We start from the raw sequence: 21207 nt of genomic DNA, 5'->3' as shown, positions 1-21207 counted from the left end.
TACCTCACCACAAATTGCTGTTTGTTTTACATGCTAATAACGGCGTGCCCATTTAAATCATCGTTATTTTCCCAGCAAATTCTGGGCCGGTGAGTTGAGACAAAATATGTTAAATGCTGCATGAATAATAAACAACACTCATTTTCCTAGTTTTAGTGTTTGTGTTAATACTTTTCCACACATTTTATGTCTTCCTGTTTTGTTATCGACCATAAATCCTGGGGCATTTCTGAGCTGCAACCTGTTTGTTGCAGGTTTTATGCCTGACATTCCTTACATAGTGACTTATGAACAAATGAAATTGACGGGCAGGAAAAGACCATCTGATCCAACAAGTCTGTCCCAAACCTCATAATGGCTGGAGCGTCGTGACTAGACCCTTCCCCTCCCCCCATCCCCGCAGCCATGTAATTTTCCGGGAGAGGCCAAACAATAGAGAAAAAAATCCAAGGCCAATAAGGGAAAAAATACTCCGTAAAATTCCTCTTTGACCCCCTCAGGCGATCGAAACCATTCCAGGAGATCACATGGACCAAGTGTTATCCGTGAAAGGCACTTACCTTGTATGTGATGTGATCTCTGCCCCAGTCAAGAATCGAGCCAGCTCCCTCTTGAAGGCGTGTAGAGAGTCAGCACCCACCACACCAGCCACCAGTGTATTCCAGAGGCTCACCACTCGCTGGGAAAGGAAGAACCGTCTAACATCCAGTCTATTCCTATTGTTCCATCGTTTAAACTCGTGTCCCCTGGTCTTCCCCAATCTGTTAAACTGGAATAATCTGTCAATAGGGACCCTATCCAGCCCTTTAATCATTTTACAGACCTCTATCAGGTCATCTCTAAGTCTACACTGCTCTAAAGTAAATAGACCAAGGTGCTCAAGCCTATCTAAGTAGCTGATAGAATTCCCAATCTCGGCTGTGCTATTGGGAGGTTGAACTCCGAGCCACAGCCAGGTGAGGAAAACCAGGTATCTCAGGCCACTTGTGCACCCCAGCTTAATAAGATGCATTGACTGAGGTCAAGGAGCAGATTGTCTGCCAGCCCTCTCAACCCGGTATGCTGTGTGGAAGCTTAAAAGGATGAGGGGTAAATAACAAATAACATTGTTGCACAAGAAGGTAACTATTCATTTGTCTTTTAATTGAAGTGACCATCGCAAGAGCCATTGAGCTGAAGCACAATGCGGATCTGATTGCAGCTCTAGCCTATGAAACAGCCAATTTCTATCAGAAGGCTGGTGAGTTGCTCTTTCGCTCGCTCTTTCGCTCATGCTCTCGCTCTTTCGCTCGCTCTCTCGATCCCTTTCACACACGCACACATACCACTTGAAATCTGCATCTATCTTCCGTGCTGTAACCTTTCTATGAATTAAAGTATTTTGTTTCTCTGGTTGCCTATTTTACTTGAGGTTAGATAGGACAGTGTTGGATAGATCTCTGTTTATGAATTTAGTGTCACTGTTGTGTTGATAATTAAACTGATACAAGTACCAGCGACAATCGCATGCGGACAGAATTTAATTTGCTTCTCACAGAGAGAGTCACTTTGATTTGCAGCAAATGAGTTTAGTAATCTGTGATTTGTTACACCCCATTGTATGCCTGGAGCGGGTGCCCTGGCTGCTGCTTCCCTCCTAACCTCAGGAGTGTTGAGGACTCTTGCAGCACACTTGCTGCCACCCCACTGAGATCAGCTAATTTGGAACAGATTAGGGATTGAACCTGGCACCTTCACAAGCTCTACGGCTCAGCTACTTACTGGATAAACGTGTTGCGCCATCAGGGGAGCAGGTAGGGCTTTGACTGAGTTTGTTCGAATGTGGAGACTGGCTTATGTCTGACCTCCCTTCTGCTGCAGATCACACTCTTATCACCTTGGATCCAACCTACACAGCAAAATGGAGGAAATACTTGCAGCTCAAAAACAGCTTCTACCTGGCTTATGTAAGTGTTAAACCTGCGAATTGGAATGAGCGGTTGTTAATTTTACGATGTTGCAGTGTTCAGTTAGCCAGCTTATTGATCAATGGGATGTAGGAACAGATCTGCAGCCCGTTCCCCCTCTCTTTCACGGAGGAGCGCCAAGCAATTCCAGGTATTTCCCCCACTGCGGAGGAAGATTCGACCATGGGCTGCTTCAGAGTAGCATTGTGGGGGAGACCAAATCTAGGGGCCATAAATAGAAAATAAAAACAGAAAATGCTGGAGAAGCTCAGCAAGTGAAGCAGCATCTGTGGAGAAAGAAACAGAGTTAATGTTTCAGGTCGATGACCCCTTGTCAGAACAGTTCTGATGAAAGATCTTTGACCTGAAACTTTAACTCTGTTTCTTTCTCCACAGATGTTGCCTGACTTGCTGAGCTTCTCCAACATTTTCTGTTTTTATTTCAGATTTCCAGCTTCCGCAGTATTTTGCTTTTAGCCATAAATATAAGATAGTCACAAATAAATCCACTAGGGAATTCAGGAGAAACCTCTTTACCCAGGGAGTGGTTAGAATGTGGAACTCACTACCACAAGGAGTATTTGAGGTGACTAGCACAGGTGCATTTAAGGGGAAGCCAGAGAAACACATGAGGAAGAAAGGAATAGAAGGATATGCTGATAGGGTTAGATAAAGTAAGTATGGTGGGAGGAAGCACAAACACCGGCATGGAACTGTTGGGCCGAATGGCCTGTTTCTGTGCTGTACGTTCTATGTAATTCTATGCAAGCATTGACTTGGAAGGTCAATCGTAAAGTAATACAACCTACTTGTAAATGTATTGAAGTGCTTCGCACAATTAAACTACTTCTGCAAGGCAGGTGGAAGTTACTGAAGTATCGGCTCCTCCCGTTCCCTTCCCCTCCCCCATTATACAAGTAGACCATCTTCAGTGACTCGGCTGGGCGAGGACCAGTTTGTGTGATGCCCTTATGACCGATTCACCTCTGGTGACAGTAATGTGCTGCTCACCATTGATGCTGACGCTCCTTTTACACTGCAAAGCGGGATTGGCAACAATGAGAAACTGCGTACCAAAACTGGCTTGTATTGGGTGGGGGGAGTTGCTGAGATGTGTCCCTGGATTTTGTGCCCCCATTGCCTGCCCTTTCATTGCCACCTTCTCTTTCAGTCGAGCGAACCAGACGAATCCCCCGTTTCAAATAGTTATTTTGCTGTTACTGAGATGTACATGGCATTCTCAGGCGGTGGTGGAATACAGAATGAGAGAGAATGTGCTGCTTTGTTGTTGCACAGTGCATACATTGAGGGTCCTCTACAGCTGTAATGCTCTTCACACTAGGGTGGAGATATCTTCTTGGACAGTTCCGCTAAGTGTTGGGTGCTTGCCTGGGGCAGCCGGTTATACCTGAGGAGGTGAGGCCTGTCGTGGGGGGTGACATTGGTCAGAATAGGGGCCCCTTTGGCTGTTGGGTTGGGTCCACAGAACCATACCCCCAGGAGGGTTTTGGTGCCTCCGATCGTAAGACAGTCAGGCCATTTTTAAGCGGAATTAGAGTAGTGTGTGGGTTCAGCATCCAGTCATCATTGTGTGCTTGATCTTTGCAGGCGTACTGCTACCATGGCCAGACCCTGCTGGCCAGCGACAAATGTGGGGAAGCCATTCGATCTCTACAAGAAGCTGAGAAGTGTAAGTATGGAGAACGGGTCATTGTTAACTCCCCGGGGACTGTGCCAGGCACTCCTGGCTATGGATAACCCAGGCTCTTCTAACATTCACACTCAGCCTTTTCAGGCCAACTTTCCCACCTAGGTCTTCAAATGGAGCAGCAGAAATCCCTCATGCGTGCTGGATGTGGGAATAGTATACAATCGCTTACAATGGTCACAGCATTGAATCTTAAACCAGAAACACAGAGTTCAACAGTAAACCTATTACATAGAACTACATAGAATTCACAGCACAGAAACAGGCCATTCGGCCCACAGGTCCATGCCGATGTTTATGCTCCACACAAGTCTCCTCCCTCCCTACTTAATCTAACCCTATCAGCATATCCTTCTAGTCCTTTCTCCCTCATATGTTTATCTAGCTTCCCCTTAAATGCATCTATGCTAGTCGCCTCAACTACTACTTGTGGTAGTGAGTTCCACATTCTAACTACTCTCTGGATAAAGAAGTTTCTCCTGAATTCCCTCGTGGATTCATTAGCGACTATCTTATATTTATGGTCACTTAGTTCTGGTCTCCCCCCACAAGTGGAAACATCTTCTCGACCTCTACCCTGTCGAACCCTTTCATAATCTTAAAGACTAGATTGATTCCTGGGATGAGAGGGTTGTCCTATGAGGAGAGATTGAGTAGAATGGGCCTATACTCTCTGGAGTTTAGAAGAATGAGAGGTGATCTCATTGAAACATATAAGATTCTGAGAGGGCTTGACAGGGTAAATGCTTGAGAGGTGGTTTCCCCTGGATAGAGAGACTAGAACTAGGGGGTATGGTCTCAGGATAAGGGGTCGGACATTTGGGACTGAGATGAGGAGGAATTTCTTCACTCAGAGGATTGTGAATCTTTGGAATTCTCTACCTCAGAGGGCTGTGGATGCTCAGTCATTGAGTATATTCAACAATGAAATCGATAGATTTTTGAACTGTAAGGGAATCAAGGGATATATGGATCAGGCGGGAAAGTGGAGTAGAGGTTGAAGATCAGCCATGATCTGATTGAATGGTGGAGCAGGCTTGAGGAGCCGTATGGCCTACTCCTGCTCCTATTTCTTAGTAGTCTTAAGACATAAGAACATATCAGGTCACCCCTCAGTCTTCCCTTTTCTAGAAGAAAGAGCCCCAGGCTGTTTAGCCTTTCCTGTTAGGCATAGGTTATGCCTAACAGGAAAGGCTATCAGTTCTGGTATCATCCTTGTGAATCTTTTTTGCACCTATATGGCTGTATATCCTTTTTATAATATGGAGACCAGAACTGTGCACAGTACTCCAAGTGTGGTCTAACCAAGGTTCCATACAAGTTTAACATAACTTCTCTGCTTTTTAGTTCTATCCCTCTAGAAATGAGCCCCATTGCTTGGTTTGCTTTTTTATGGCCTTATTAATCTGTGTCGCTACTTTTAATGATTTGTGTATCTCTACCCCCCCATCCCTCTCCTCTGCTATCCCATTTAGACTCTTATTATCCAAGCAGTATGTGGCCTCCTTATTTTTCCTATCAAAATGCACCACCTCACACTTATCTATATTAAAATTCATTTGCCAGTTACAGGCCTATTCTGCAAGTTTATTAATGTTTTCCTGTATTTTGTCTCAGTCCTCCTTGGTATTAACTATACCCCCCAATTTGGTGTTGTCCGCAAATTTTGAAATTGTCCTTCCGATTCCCGAGTCCAAATCGTTTATGTAAATAGTGATCCCAACACCGATCCCTGTGGAACACCACTTCCCACCTTTTGCCAATCTGAATAACTACCTTTTAACCCCTACTCTACTTTCTGTTTCGTAGCCAGTTTGCTATCCATTCTGGTACCTGTCTCCTGACTGCATATGCTCTGACCTTAGTCATGAGTCCATTATGTGGTACCTCATCAAAGGCCTTTTGAAAATCCAAATATATTACAACTACTGCTTTACCCTTGTCTATTGCTTATGATGGGTGCTTTAATTGGACTACAAGTGCCTGTTTCAAGCAATCAGTTTGGTTTGAATTGATCACCTGTTCGGTCTCTTCTGATGCTTTCAACTAGTGCGGGTCAGCAGGGCTGAACTGTCGAATACAGGACCTGTTTAGTGGGAGCTGATTCAGGATCAGCTGCAGCCCTCTGGAACGATCTTTATGCACTAGAGCTGATCCCGAATCCCTGCAGACCTGATTCAGTGCTTCCCCATAATAAGTAGAAACATCAGGAGAGCATTTACAGAGAAAGTGTAGCTGTCTTGTGGTGTACAGCCAGACGAGAGTCAAGGCAAAGACTGCCAGAGCCCTCCAGCTCTCCCTTATCAACCCCTCGGTTTCTGTGTTAAGTGTGGCCCGAGGGATGTGTGAGGCACCTGTTTACCACAGACAAAACACCAATACCCAAAGTAGTCGGTTACAAGCAGCTGACTGATGGGGTTTGTGCCCCCATGGTTCCCCACACAGTTCATTGATCGACAGTGATTTGAGGCCTGCTGTAACATGGCAACACTGAGTTGAGGTCGTCAGCTACGCCCGGGGAGGGAGTGCAAACCAGGCAATGTGCCCCCTAGTGGTCAGTCTCTCATTGGCAAAGCACAAGAGCAAGTCGAGGCCAGAGATTGTGAGCAGTAACGGGCAGTCCAGAGAGAACTTACTTTGAATTCAGGCTCCTCTGTGGGTAACTGCATTGTGCCTGGTATGGTACTGAGCCATACACACCAGGAATATCCCAGGTTCCATCCTAGACTCGATTATTCCAACGCTCTCCTGGCCGGCCTCCCAAACTTGAGCTCATCCAAAACTCTGCTGCCCGTATCCTAACTTGCACCAAGTCCGTTCACCCATCGCCCTTGTGCTCGCTGACCGGTCCTGGCCTTTCACTTTTGGGATCGGCACATTCCAGCCCAGATTGATGCGATGAAGGTCTCCTGGCCACAGAGGTCCTGTGCAAGATGAGTTTGAGTAGTTTCAATCCAGTTCCTTGTGAGCGTGGGCCTGGAGCACAAAACTGGCCCTAATTGGCAATCTGACTCAGAGAGGTCACCAGATGTTGGGGGAAAAGAGACATGTCGCTCTAATGCAGTTGGAAGTGGTGTTGCATTGATGCAGAACTCTCCTCTCCTGTAGCTGACCGAGAAATGCTTCTTGTTGACGGGGTACCTGAAATGCAAAGTGTTCCATTCCCCAGCATTGACCTCCCTCACCACAATGGATCTCTTAAATCACACAAAAAAGTACATCCAAATTCTGCCAACCAATCTGCTGCCCCTCCCACTGTTTATAGCAGGGGGTAGAAGGCGTCTGCAGGGTTCCTACCAATACCCGGGTGTGAGTGATGTACTTATGGAAAGTTTGGCGAGTTGCTGTTCCACTCTGCTTGCCATTAGTTTACTCTACCATCCTTTTCTTTTTTAATCGTGCAGATTATTCCAAGGCGGAGGCTCTGTGCAAGGAATACGGTCTGACGAAGGGTCCAGGATCTACAGCCAAGCCATCTGAGCACTTGTTCTTCAGGAAGTTGGGTACATCCGTCAAAAACACCCTGGAAAAGTGTCAGAGAGAGAATGGGTTCATGTAAGTTTTTTCCTTTTATTCTCTGGGATGTGAGCGTCACTGGCAAGTTCAGCATTTATTGCCCATCCTTAGTTACCCATGCAACTGAGGGGCTTGCTAGGCCAATTCAGAGAGCAGTTAACAGTCAACCACGTTGGTGTGAGTCACATATGGGCCAGTGCGGGTAAGAACGGTAAGTTTCCTTCTCTAAAGAACATTATTGAACCACTTGGGTTTTTACGACAATCCGACAGCTTCATGGTCACTTTTACTAATACCAGCTTTTTATTTTTATTAATTGAATTCAAATTGTCAAACAGCCATGGTGTGATTTAAACTTGCATGCTCGACTACTCGTCCAGTAACACGACCACTATGCTACCATGCCCCTGTAACCGTGGCAGGGTGATCCAGCCCTCTGGCAGCTTCATGGGGAGAGCACTTCAATCTGGCTCTCTGGCCACTCTTAGATTTTAACCTCTGTATCATGTGTCACTATTGAGCTGCAAGAAGCCCAGGAAATGGGGATTCTATAGCTGAATGCAGCTATTTAAAGAATTGTTTATCTGTGATAAATTAACAGAAGGAGGGGCTAATGGATAAATGTACTGCTGAGCCAAACAGATCGGGAAGATCCCGGGTTCAATTTCCGATTTGTGCTGGATCAGCTGGTCTCAGATGGGTCGGCAGTTATAGTGCTACAGTTTGCTTTAACACACCTGGTTCCTTATCACTCTCTACCAAAGCCTGCAGGAAAGTGCACGTGTGAGGACAGGATTGGGCTGGACTGTGATACCCTCCGTAGTTGAGTGGCATGCCAACATACCTGATCTAGGCTGACACAGGAAGAATGGTCATGAGTCGGGTAGCAGAGGGCTGCTGGCCTCCGCAGACACACATCCCAGTGAGTCAGGAGGGGAGGGAAGGTGGTTAGAAATTAACTGGGAAGGAAGCTAAAACCAGTTCACTCAGAGGGTTGTGAATCTTTGGAATTCTCCATCCCAGAGGGCTGTGGATACTCAGTCGTTGAAATATTCAAGGCTGAGATAGATAGATTTTTGGACTCAGGCAATCAAGGTATATGGGGATCGGGCGGGAAAGTGGAGTTGAGGTCGAAGATGAGCCATGATCTGATTGAATGGTGGAGCAGGCTCGAAGGGCCGTATGGCCTACTCCTGCTCCTATTTCTTATGTTCTTGGTTGCACAGCAGATCCAAGCATAGAAGTCCATTGGGTCAAACCTCTTGCAAATTGTGCACAGCTGCTGATCCAGGTACCAGGCCGGGAGGAGAGAGGCACAAGTCAGAAGGGATTCAGGTGCATTCCCAGACTGAACACTCACTGCCTGAGTGGTTTATTGGCTTCACCTGAAGTCTGCAGTGTGTTCCTGACTTGGGATACACACCTAACTGTGTCATTAAATCAAACCAAAATACTGCCTGACTTGCTGAGTATTTCCAGCATTTTCTGTTCTTATTTCTACCTGTGTCACTCCTTGTAAAGTACCAGGAAAGTAAATTTTCTTCTCATTCATGGGGGTCCAGGAATTATAAGAGACGTTCTGTGTATAACAGACGCAGACTTCCAAGGAAGAGTCACTTTTATAAACTTCTCCCTGTTTTCTTTTCTTTCAAGCTACTTCCAGAAAGTTCCTCCAGAGGCTCCGCAGCTGGAGCTGAAGGCGAGTTATGGTCTGGTGGAGCCGCAGGCATTTGAGCTTCCGGTGCTCGGCGCTCAGTGGGCCCAGGAATCTTACGCTGCCTTCGACATCACCAAAGGCCCCAAGGATGGCAAGGTATGTGTCGCCTCCAACCCATCACAACCATGGCTTTACCCATGCTGAGCTGTAGAGAGCAGGAAGGTCCCAGGATCGATCCGTGGCCTCGTCTGAATTAGCTTATCTTAGCCAGTAATAGCAACTTGCCTGAGGTACCGGAGAGGGGGACCGGAGTCCCGGCCAAGCCCAAGCGCCTTGAGGGGAAGGAAAGAAAACTGAAAAGGGCGGGAGAAAAATATTTTTCCTACATAACAGTAACTGCACTTCAAAAGTACTTCATTAGTTGTTCCCATCCTGCTCTCTGAGTCTCGGTCCAGCTCCTGTTATAATCCTCTCTCTGGGTCTAGGTCCAGCTCCTGTTATAATCCTCTCTCTGAGTCTCGGTCCAGCTCCTGTTATAATCATCTCTCTGGGTCTCGGTCCAGCTCCTGTTATAACCCTCTCTCTGGGTCTAGGTCCAGCTCCTGTTATAATCCTCTCTCTGGGTCTCAGTCCAGCTCCTGTTATAATCCTCTCTCTGGGTCTGGGTCCAGCTCCTGTTATAATCCTCTCTCTGGGTCTGGATCCAGCTCCTGTTATAATCCTCTCTCTGGGTCTCAGTCCAGCTCCTGTTATAATCCTCTCTCTGGGTCTAGGTCCAGCTCCTGTTATAATCCTCTCTCTGGGTCTCAGTCCAGCTCCTGTTATAATCCTCTCTCTGGGTCTGGGTCCAGCTCCTGTTATAATCCTCTCTCTGGGTCTCAGTCCAGCTCCTGTTATAATCCTCTCCCTGGGTCCAGCTCCTGTTATAATCCTCTCTCTGGGTCTGGGTCCAGCTCCTGTTATAATCCTCTCTCTGGGTCTGAGTCCAGCTCCTGTTATAATCCGCTCTCTGGGTCTGGGTCCAGCTCCTGTTATAATCCGCTCCTGTTATAATCCGCTCTCTGGGTCTCAGTCCAGCTCCTGTTATAATCCTCTCTCTGGGTCTGGGTCCAGCTCCTGTTATAATCCGCTCTCTGGGTCTCGGTCCAGCTCCTGTTATAATCCTCTCTCTGGGTCTGGGTCCAGCTCCTGTTATAATCCTCTCTCTGGGTCTGGGTCCAGCTCCTGTTATAATCCTCTCTCTGGGTCTAGGTCCAGCTCCTGTTATAATCCTCTCTCTGGGTCTCGGTCCAGCTCCTGTTATAATCCGCTCCTGTTATAATCCTCTCTCTGGGTCTTGGTCCAGCTCCTGTTATAATCCTCTCTCTGGGTCTCGGTCCAGCTCCTGTTATAATCCTCTCTCTGGGTCTAGGTCCAGCTCCTGTTATAATCCTCTCTCTGGGTCTAGGTCCAGCTCCTGTTATAATCCTCTCTCTGGGTCTAGGTCCAGCTCCTGTTATAATCCTCTCTCTGGGTCTAGGTCCAGCTCCTGTTATAATCCTCTCTCTGGGTCTCGGTCCAGCTCCTGTTATAATCCTCTCTCTGGGTCTCGGTCCAGCTCTGTTAAATGTGACCTTGAATGTTTTTCTATCTCCGTTAGGCGAAGGATAAAAAGGAAGAGGAGGTGAAGCCTGTGAAGGAGCCAGACCTGAAACCCCAGAGAGACACCGGCTGTTCGATTTCCTAAAGAGGCAGTCAGTGGGGATTGACCTGTCTGTGTGGACCGTACCCCATCCTGTACATAAAATGCACGGGTTGCCTCCCTGCAGGACCTTGTCCTGGTGGCCAAGAACTGAAACATTCTGATTTCACCCCCATTCAATGACTCCACTTTCAAATCAAAGTTTAACCAGAGTCACCAAGTCACAAGTAACAAACGAACCGTTTGCAGTTTCTCACCAGAGTCTCTGTTGTTGCCAGGGGCGGGGTTGGGAGGGAGTTATCTTTCTGGTCAATTTTGGCCTGTACTAGAAATATCTGGACCACTATCATTCTGAGAGGAGGCACAAAACTGACAGCCAAGAGCTGATGCAGACGAATTCAAAGAGTTTGGACGCTGTTTCTCATTCCGGTTGCCTAATGTGTTGGGACTTCATTAACACTGGCCATGAGCACGTAACTGGATAGTCCCCAGAGAGACTCAGTGAACTTTCGGGTTTTTTAATTCCAGAGTCTAAACCTGTTTCTCACATTTATTTTCAATAATCTGAGGTAAGGAGGAGGGGGGTGTTAATGAATTCTCTTTCCTGCCCCCTCCTCCCTTCCCCATCACCAATTCCTATCCCTGAATTTCTCCCCTCTACAGCACTGGGGTCCCAGGTTAATGTGATAACTATGGCCAGAGGTGGGGAATGAGTGACAGCCCCCAAATTGCTCGATTACCCGTGAAGGGGAGATGAGAATTGGGGGTGGAGGCGGAGGGAGGAAGGGGTGGCCCAGGGAGTTGGATCCTGAAAGGCACAGGCCTGATTGACCAGTAATCATATTCCCATTCCTCAGCTCTGCTCTGGTTGTCTACGGAAGCCTGGATCCCCAGCTGCTTTTTATATCCTCGAGTCGTGCCTTCTTAAAAATAATCTGCCAGTGTGTGAGAGAATGAGGAAAGCCATTCAGCTCCTCAGTGAAGATGGAACCTCCATTTCCCCCCCCACTCCCTCGCTCCCAAATGACCGCGTCCAGCATCTCTGAAGTGATCCAGGGTTTTTACCTCCAGTGCCCTTCTAACTGAAAACACCAATTAAACATCAGTCAGTAAATTTCCTACTGTCTTTTTCAAATTAAAAACTAAGACGATGTATATAGATATATATATATATATTTACACATGCACACAACTGTAAATATGCTAAAAAGATTATGCAATTTAAATCTCAGAATATTTTGGCAGGTTTCGTTTAGAATGGGTCGCAGGGCCAGAGCTCAGGACCTGCTTGTTTCGTAGTAGAGTGATTGGGGAGGGATATTGACAGCTGCAGCTGCAGGAAGAGATGGTTTGTCAGGAAGGCGCACTACCCAGTGTAGATCTGAGCTATAAAAACCAGGCAGTTCACAGGTTGTGTCCCAGATCCCGACTGCCTGCGCCTGCTGCACTACCCACAGCCTGAGATTCCAGCCAAATCTGGGCTAGAGAGAGAAAGAAAATCAGCCAGGCTCCCTGCTGCTGACTGCTCACCACATGCCGGAAGCTGCATTTGTGTGTGTGGACATCAGACTGGTCTGTAATGCTCTCTGCAGTTGAATAGTCTGGAGACACTCCAGCTTGGCTCACACATGAAGAATGGACACTTGTCTGAGGGTTTGGTAGGTGGCAGGCAATTGGAGCATGGAATGAGTTTGTACCTTCAGGCCAGAGGAGGAGAGAATTAGATGGAGAAAGATAAGGTGTATGGAATGACAGGCTGGGGTCTCGGGCCGTGGGTGGTCTCAGGCTGGGGCTCTTCTCCATTTTGCCTCTAGAAATTCTTAAAATGGTGAAAAGTTCACGAGCAGTCTCTAGAGGTCAAAATGGAGCACTGCGTCTGCGCCGTGCTAAGTGGAATTCTACACTATCTTGGATCCCAAACACTTTTACACTACTGGGAGAAACAGCAAATTTGCACATTGTTAAAAATTTTAATTCAAGCTGGAGTTTGGTAAACAATCAACGGGGGAACTTAAGTAATTCTGAGGGAAAGGAGGGAAGGGGAAAAGCTTAAATAACATCGGTAATCAATGACTCTGCAATATTCCTGTATCCTCTGTCTGGTGTTAAGATGCTGGTTTATCATGTAACCGTGTGTAGATTATCTCCACTGTAATGGTGCTGCTTAACAGTTAGAAGATGATGTAATCGATTTATGTTGCTCAGAAAAATAATAAACACATTTATACTGTTAATTTAAACGGTTTTATTGTTAAGGATGTAAAGCAGAGGTTTTTATAAATTGTTTCTTCCTCTCTCCTGGCCTGAAGGGACTGACTGAAGACAAGTTCCTGTGCGATGGCTGTCCTTTCTTCATGAACAGATTGAACCATATAGGTAGGTACCAGGCTGGTGTGGAGGGTAAATGCCAGCAGGGACTGCTAGGGCTGGATGGCCCGTTTCCTGTGTATTTTTATGTATGTTCAATCCTTGGCCTGTACCGAGTGTCCTGAACTCAGCCAGTGCAACAATTGAGGGGCTACAATTGGCCTCTGTGCCTCTAGCCAATTAAAATCAGCCAGGTCTCCCCCTTCTGCTGGATACCCACTAACTCCCAGTAAAAGTGAGAGCTTATTGGTATCAGGTGAGGACTGTACCTGACTCGGCTGTGATGCTCCTGTGGTTGAACAGCACATAAAGAATGGCCATTTGGCTGAGGCACTGGAGAACAGCCCCAGCTGCTGTCTCCCCATCCCAACATGGAGCCAGAGTTAATGCTGGTAGAGTGAGGGAGGAAACTGGAGGGGAGTTTAGGTTATCATACTGACACCCTGAAACCACAAGCCAGTGAAAGTGTGGGTGGTCTGATGACAGGGGTCTGGAGTACCTCTGCTCTGCCCACGAGAGCTGGGGCGCTGGTTCATCACTATACTTCCCACAATGTGTCTGGAGCTGTGACCAATTCAGAGTCAGGCCCAGTGTTTCCCCACAACGGGGCGTTGTCCCTGGGCCAGGATTTGCATCCTCCCTGCCACTTAGTTTGAGCTTTGACCATGACTTTTACAGACCTCTTGGCTACAGAGGGCAAGGGAGAGGACAGCAAGAGATTGTGGGACAAGGAGGTGGAAAACAGCTTTCCACTTTGAAAAAGAGAATTGAGTACCTGTACAGTACACACCTTATAATTTCACCATTTCAAACTGTGTGCTGTTTGAAGTGCTCTAAGGTTGAGGAGAGAAAATAAACTGGTTTCCTACCTGGTGTGTATTGATTTTCTGTTGTAGTCCCTTGTTTGTATGTTCACTTCCCAAACTGTATTTCAATGTTGTCCATCTTATTCCTCTGCTGAAGGCACTGGTCATGTTGGGAAGGAGTATGGTAGCTGCCCAGTGCCATATATGGGGGGGGGGGGGGGGGAGAGAAAGATGGATGGATGTGGGTGGGTGGGGGGGAGAAAGAGAAAGATGGGTGGGGGGGAGAAAGAGAAAGATGGGTGGGGGGGAGAAAGAGAAAGATGGGTGGGGGGGAGAAAGAGAAAGATGGGTGGGGGGGAGAAAGAGAAAGATGGGTGGGGGGGAGAAAGAGAAAGATGGGTGGGGGGGAGAAAGAGAAAGATGGGTGGGGGGGAGAAAGAGAAAGATGGGTGGGGGGGAGAAAGAGAAAGATGGGTGGGGGGGAGAAAGAGAAAGATGGGTGGGGGGGAGAAAGAGAAAGATGGGTGGGGGGGAGAAAGAGAAAGATGGGTGGGGGGGAGAAAGAGAAAGATGGGTGGGGGGGAGAAAGAGAAAGATGGGTGGGGGGGAGAAGGAGAAAGATGGGTGGGGGGGAGAAGGAGAAAGATGGGTGGGGGGGAGAAAGATGGGTGGGGGGGAGAAAGATGGGTGGGGGGGAGAAAGATGGGTGGGGGGGAGAAAGATGGGTGGGGGGGAGAAAGATGGGTGGGGGGGAGAAAGATGGGTGGGGGGGAGAAAGATGGGTGGGGGGGAGAAAGAGAAAGATGGGTGGGGGGGAGAAAGAGAAAGATGGGTGGGGGGGAGAAAGAGAAGGATGGGTGGGGGGGAGAAGGATGGGTGGGGGGGAGAAGGATGGGTGGGGGGGAGAAGGATGGGTGGGGGGGAGAAGGATGGGTGGGGGGGAGAAAGATGGGTGGTTGGGGAGAAAGAGAAAGATGGATTGGGGGGCAGGGGGGGGAGAAAGAGAAAGATGGATTTGGGGGGGCAAAGAGAAAGGGAGGGGGGAAGAGAAAGATGGATTGGGGGGGAAGAGAGAGAGGGATGGATTGGGGGGAAAGAGGGATGGGGGGAAAGAGAAAGAGGGATTGGGGAAAGAGAGAGGGAGGGCGGGAGAAGAGATGGAGGGGGAGGAGGGTGGTGAACCTGTGGAATTCTCTACCACAGAAGGCAGTGGAGGCCAAGTCATTAGATGTATTCAAGAAGGCGATAGATATATTTCTTAATGCTAAAGGGATCAAGGGATATGGGGTAAAAGCAGGAACAGGGTACTGAGTTAGACGATCAGCCATGATCATTTTGAATGGCGGAGCAGGCCCGAAGGGTCGAATAGCCTACTCTTGCTCCTATTATCTATGTTGAGGGGAGGGGGGTGGGAGTAGGGGAGGGGGGAGGGAGTGGGGGAGGGGGGAGATGAGGGGAGTGGGAGATGAGGGAGGGGGGTGGGGTGGGAGATGGGGGGGGTGGGAGATGAGGGAGGGGGGTGGGGTGGGAGATGAGGGGAGTGGGGGGGGTGGGAGAGGGGGGGAGAGGAGACGGAGGGAGGTCTTTTAGCTAACTCGAGTCCTGTAGATCAGGTGTGTAGCAGGCTTGTTCTCTGATGTTAGTCAGGAGAATAACAGTGAGGTGCCTATAATTGGCCTGCGGGCCAAGGAGGGAAATTGCCCGGGTTTCTACTCTTCCTCACTATTTATTGGCCCCCTGCGCTCGGAGGAGGACGTGGTCTGATTTGCTCAACAAGAACATAGCAGGTTCACTGAATTGGACACTTTGGTGAGGGACTGGCAGTGCTGGTAGAGCCTTGTCTCCGTGAGGGTCATTGCTTTCAGGAGCACAGGGATGGGAGAAAATAGCAGCTTCAGCTTTCCTCGTGAACAGAGAAGCCCATCCCCAATAGCTGAATGTTGACTGTTGGCACTGGTACAGCTGTCTCCATGGGGTCTGAAGTTGAGGGCTTGGGACAGGGATGGAATTTTGTACTTATGGTGAAGGATGTCAGTGCTGGGGAATCAAATATTTTTGCATCGTCCAGTGCCAGTATCAAGAGGTCCCAGGTTAGATGTACCATGGCTACAGCCGAAAGCACCGACTGTATCACTTACTGCACCTGCACCACCAGCAATGCCCTGTGACTGCAGTATGTACAACAACAGGATGCACTACCGAAACTCCTGTTGTTGCAATCTCTAGCACTGAGAAGCGATGTCTGGGAACACCATCACCTCCAAGTTCCTCAAGTCACACACCATCCCGGCTTGGACATACATCACTGTTGGGTTGGTATCCTGGAATTCCCTACATAACACACTAATGGAGCACTATCACCAGAGGGGAAGGGACAGCGCGTGACCCACTGTATCGCCCGGTCCCAGAGGGGAAGGGACAGCGCGCGACCCACTGTACCGCCCGGTCCCAGAGGGGAAGGGACAGCGCGCGACCCACTGTACCGCCCGGTCCCAGAGGGGAAGGGACAGCGCGCGACCCACTGTACCGCCCGGTCCCAGAGGGGAAGGGACAGCGCGCGACCCACTGTACCGCCCGGTCCCAGAGGGGAAGGGACAGCGCGCGACCCACTGTACCGCCCGGTCCCAGAGGGGAAGGGACAGCGCGCGACCCACTGTACCGCCCGGTCCCAGAGGGGAAGGGACAGCGCGCGACCCACTGTACCGCCCGGTCCCAGAGGGGAAGGGACAGCGCGCGACCCACTGTACCGCCCGGTCCCAGAGGGGAAGGGACAGCGCGCGACCCACTGTACCGCCCGGTCCCAGAGGGGAAGGGACAGCGCGCGACCCACTGTACCGCCCGGTCCCAGAGGGGAAGGGACAGCGCGCGACCCACTGTACCGCCCGGTCCCAGAGGGGAAGGGACAGCGCGCGACCCACTGTACCGCCCGGTCCCAGAGGGGAAGGGACAGCGCGCGACCCACTGTACCGCCCGGTCCCAGAGGGGAAGGGACAGCGCGCGACCCACTGTACCGCCCGGTCCCAGAGGGGAAGGGACAGCGCGCGACCCACTGTACCGCCCGGTCCCAGAGGGGAAGGGACAGTATTAAACACTTCCAGAACCAGATCTTCTTTGGATTCTGTTTTCTCTCCTCGAGTCGCTGTCTCTTGCTGATGCAGAGATCTGTGTCCCTCCATTACCTTGCTCAGGTGAGACTCAGGATCCTATTCAACTGTGCACGGCATCACTTTTAAGGCTGATCCCGTCTTCACCCAACACCTACACTCCTTCAGGAGCTCTTGATGATCTGCCCCCTCCCCCGCTCAGGGCACTGAGGCCAAAGACACTCCCCTGATAGAGACGATAAGCTCCCTCTCACACACCCACACAGCAGGTCAGGTGCTGGAGCCGGTGAGCTGGCACTTGGTTCAGGCAGTCCGGATCAGCTCACTTTAATATCGGCAGCGAGCCGCTTCCTGCATTCCTTCTCGCCGCGTTTTGGATGTTACTGTCCGATGGAGGCTGACGGTGAGAGCGGGGTACAGGTGAGAGAGGAGGGGGAGAGGGAGAGGAGGGGGGTACAGGTGAGAGAGGAGGGGGGAGAGGGAGAGGAGGGGGGTACAGGTGAGAGAGGAGGGGGTACAGGTGAGAGAGGAGAGGGAGAGGAGGGGGGTACAGGTGAGAGAGGAGAGGGAGAGGAGGGGGGTACAGGTGAGAGAGGAGGGGAGAGGGAGAGGAGGGGGGTACAGGTGAGAGAGGAGAGGGAGAGGAGGGGGGTACAGGTGAGAGAGGAGAGGGAGAGGAGGGGGGTACAGGTGAGAGAGGAGAGAGGAGGGGGGAGAGAGAGGAGGGGGGTACAGGTGAGAGAGGAGGGGGGAGAGGGAGAGGAGGGGGGAGAGGGAGAGGAGGGGGGAGGAGGGGGGAGAGGGAGAGGAGGGGGTACAGGTGAGAGAGGAGAGGAGGGGGTACAGGTGAGAGAGGAGGGGAGAGGGAGAGGAGGGGGGTACAGGTGAGAGAGGAGGGGGGAGAGGGAGAGGAGGGGGGTACAGGTGAGAGAGGAGGGGGGAGAGGGAGAGGAGGGGGGAGAGGGAGAGGAGGGGGGTACAGGTGAGAGAGGAGGGGGGAGAGGGAGAGGAGGGGGGTACAGGTGAGAGAGGAGGGGGGAGAGGGAGAGGAGGGGGGTACAGGTGAGAGAGGAGGGGGGAGAGGGAGAGGAGGAGGAGGGTACAGGTGAGAGAGGAGGGGGGAGAGGGAGAGGAGGGGGGTACAGGTGAGAGAGGAGGGGGGTACAGGTGAGAGAGGAGGGGGGAGAGGAGGGGGGTACAGGTGAGAGAGGAGGGGGTACAGGTGAGAGAGGAGGGGGGTACAGGTGAGAGAGGAGGGGGGAGAGGGAGAGGAGGGGGGAGAGGGAGAGGAGGGGGGAGAGGGAGAGGAGGGGGGAGAGGGAGAGGAGGGGGGAGAGGGAGAGGAGGGGGGTACAGGGAGAGGAGGTGGGTACAGGGAGAGGAGGTGGGTACAGGGAGAGGAGGTGAGAGAGGGAGAGGAGGTGAGAGAGGGAGAGGAGGTGAGAGAGGGAGAGGAGGTGAGAGAGGGAGAGGGGGGGAGGAGAGGGGGAGAAGGGCTGACCCTGGGGCTCAGGTTTCCTGGGCAGGTTAGAGATTATCGGAGCGATCTGTCCCCGAGTGATGTGTCCGACAGGCTGGTGAGGTCCCGGGACAGGGAGCGAGCTCGGGAGGAACGAGTTTGTTTCAGAAACACCGGGGCAGAAATGGGGCGAGTGAGTAGAGAGTCTCCGGGGAGGGGCAGTGCTGCTTATTCCATCGGGTTACAGTCAGTGCAGCCCCTTCCCATAGTGTTAAGATCAGAGTTAGGGTCAGTGTCGTCCATTCCCGTGGGGTTACATGGAGTTATATCGGAACTACAGCACAGAAACAGGCCATTCGGCCCAACAGGTCCATGCCAGTGTTTATGCTCCACACGAGCCTCCTCCCTCCCTACTCCATCGAACCCTATCAGGATATCCTTCTACTCCTTTCTCCCTCATGTGATTATCTAACTTCCCCTTAAATCTATCTGTGCTATTCACCTCAACTACTCCTTGTGGTAGTGAGTTCCACATTCTAGCCACTCTATGGGTTTCTCCCAAATTCCCTATTGGATTTATTAGTGACTATCTTATATTTATGGCCTCTAGTTTTGGACTCCCCCACAAGTGAAAACATTTTCTCTACATCTACCCTATCATAATCTTAAAGACCTCTATCAGGTCACCCCTCAGTCTTTTTTCTAGAGAAAAGAGCCCCAGCCTGTTCAGCCTTTCCTGATAAGTATATCCTCTCAGTTCTAGTATCATCCTTGTGAATCTTTTTTGCACCCTTTCCAATGCCTCTAAATCCTTTCTATAATATGGAGACCAGAACTGTTCACAGTACTCCAAGTGTGGTCTAACCAAGGATCGATATAAGTTTAACATAACTTCTCTGCCTTTCAATTCTATCCCTCCAGAAATGAACCCCAGTGCTTGATTTGCCATTTTGATGGCCTTATTAACCTGCGTCGCTACTTTTAGTGATTTGTGTATCTGTACCCTGAGATCCCTTTGCTTCTCTACCCCATTTAGACTCTTATTATCCAAGATTAGGGTCAGCGTTCTGCCCACTCCCATAGGGTTAGGGTCAGCGTTCTGCCCATTCCCATAGGGTTAGGGTCAGCGTTCTGCCCATTCCCATAGGGTTAGGGTCAGCGTTCTGCCCACTCCCATAGGGTTAGGGTCAGCGTTCTGCCCATTCCCATAGGGTTAGGGTCAGCGTTCTGCCCATTCCCATAGGGTTAGGGTCAGCGTTCTGCCCACTCCCATAGGGTTAGGGTCAGCGTTCTGCCCATTCCCATAGGGTTAGGGTCAGCGTTCTGCCCACTCCCATAGGGTTAGGGTCAGCGTTCTGCCCACTCCCATAGGGTTAGGGTCAGCGTTCTGCCCACTCCCATAGGGTTAGGGTCAGCGTTCTGCCCACTAGCATAGGGTTAGGGTCAGCGTTCTGCCCACTCCCATAGGGTTAGGGTCAGCGTTCTGCCCACTCCCATAGGGTTAGGGTCAGCGTTCTGCCCACTCCCATAGGGTTAGGGTCAGCGTTCTGCCCACTCCCATAGGGTTAGGGTCAGCGTTCTGCCCACTCCCATAGGGTTAGGGTCAGCGTTCTGCCCACTCCCATAGGGTTAGGGTCAGCGTTCTGCCCACTCCCATAGGGTTAGGGTCAGTGTTCTGCCCCTTATTACAACATCATTACATAGTGGGGTAAAGCAAGCTCTGTATCTATGCTGAGCGATGGTAAATACAGTCCCTCCTTACAAAGTAAACAGGAGAAGCCCTGAGTAAGTGGATGGTTCCATTACACAGTTTTAACTGTTTGGGTTCTGGATTTATTAAAGAACTTTCAATAGATTCAGGTACCCCGTTCCGATAATCACAGATCTGCCCATCTTTGATTTCTAAATATACCATATTGCATCCTAGAAATGAAGTGTGTAGTTATGAAATATCAATATCTCAGTGCCATGATGGGTATATCCCTGATTGGGGAGGGAATGGAGTGATTCAGGCTTGGAGATGGACTAGAATTTTTGACGTGTTTTCTTTCTTTTCCAATGTTTTCCTCTCCAGGCAATGACTGACCCTGGGTGATAGCACTATTGGTAGTGACAGCCTCTGGTATCTACCTAATTTCATTGTGTGAGAGCCTGGGTAGTATGTGTCAGCTAGCTATTTGACCACGAAGGGCATCGCAGCTCAGCCGGAGCCCGTGCTCACCTGATGTCTACAAACTCTCTCTCACTCACACACAGTTTGAAGCAGGGGACACAGGATAGCAACCTTGGCTGAACCTGTTCCTTCCCTCACCTAATTGCAGTGCCCTGGCTGGGATCAGCTCAGTACAGACCAGGGAATCGCACTATGGGCCATTCTGGTCTGGGAATTAGAAGCGTGCCATATAATTACACTGAAGGACCCCGCCCAGGTTATTGTGCTAAAGAACGTTTCTCAGGTTTCCTGCCTTTCACTGTGTAGTAGTGGAGCTGGCCTGTCTCCCTCTATGAAATCTCATTCAGCCCACACTACAAGGGAGGAATTCATGAAAAAAATTGTTCCCATTTTATTTTCTTTTTTCACTCCTCTTGAAGGCTCCACTTCTTGCTGGGGTGCTGTTCAGTGATGCCATCACCCTCTGGTATCTCACCCAAGTGGTCGTTCTTCATGTGTGAGCCTAGATAGCGACTGTTGAAAGGATATTCGACCAAGGTGTTCCTCACCCAAAGCTGTCTGCACCCAACGTCCACATATGCACACTTGCCAGCACTGGATAGTGATGGGTTGTGGGAACCCTGGCTGATTCTCCACTCCCCCCCCACCAATCTAAGGAAGCTGAGGTGAACATGTTATTCTCAGTAGGGAGGAGGATTTTGTGTGTGTTGTTTTACTTGTGTTGTCTCCCCACACACATCAGCTAGTAGATCAGATAGAGAGTCTATGGCTAAGGTAAACGATAGAACAA

At 50.0% G+C, this 21207-nt stretch overlaps 2 protein-coding genes across 5 annotated transcripts in view; both read left to right on the top strand.

Moving 5' to 3' along the window:
* brox (BRO1 domain and CAAX motif containing) overlaps positions 1-12742 on the top strand; it is a 57155-nt gene extending 44413 nt beyond the window's left edge. The window contains exons 7-12 of the mRNA XM_067985204.1: positions 1151-1240; positions 1861-1946; positions 3555-3636; positions 7059-7209; positions 8824-8983; positions 10467-12742. Coding sequence (XP_067841305.1) covers positions 1151-1240; positions 1861-1946; positions 3555-3636; positions 7059-7209; positions 8824-8983; positions 10467-10553 — 656 coding nt within the window. The 3' untranslated portion in view covers positions 10554-12742. The remainder of the gene's footprint in view (positions 1-1150; positions 1241-1860; positions 1947-3554; positions 3637-7058; positions 7210-8823; positions 8984-10466) is intronic.
* A 4320-nt stretch (positions 12743-17062) lies between these two features.
* Positions 17063-21207, top strand: part of LOC137322113 (protein FAM177B-like) — a 37684-nt gene continuing 33539 nt past the window's right edge. Inside the window, exons 1-2 of one of the 4 annotated variants that reach the window (XM_067985211.1) lie at positions 17066-17188; positions 20837-21082. Coding sequence is in view for 1 of the 4 variants with exons in the window: in XM_067985208.1 (XP_067841309.1) it covers positions 17176-17205 (30 nt within the window). In the remaining 3 variants the exon portion in view is untranslated. Of the gene's footprint in view, positions 17206-20836; positions 21083-21207 lie in introns of all 4 variants that reach the window. The other 3 variants (XM_067985210.1, XM_067985208.1, XM_067985209.1) reach the window with 3 other exon arrangements.

Source organism: Heptranchias perlo, chromosome 5 (genome assembly GCF_035084215.1).
Source record: "Heptranchias perlo isolate sHepPer1 chromosome 5, sHepPer1.hap1, whole genome shotgun sequence".
Classification (NCBI taxonomy): Eukaryota; Metazoa; Chordata; class Chondrichthyes; order Hexanchiformes; family Hexanchidae; genus Heptranchias; species Heptranchias perlo.
Note: the sequence above shows the minus strand (reverse complement) of the source record. Positions and strands in the feature narration are given on the sequence as shown.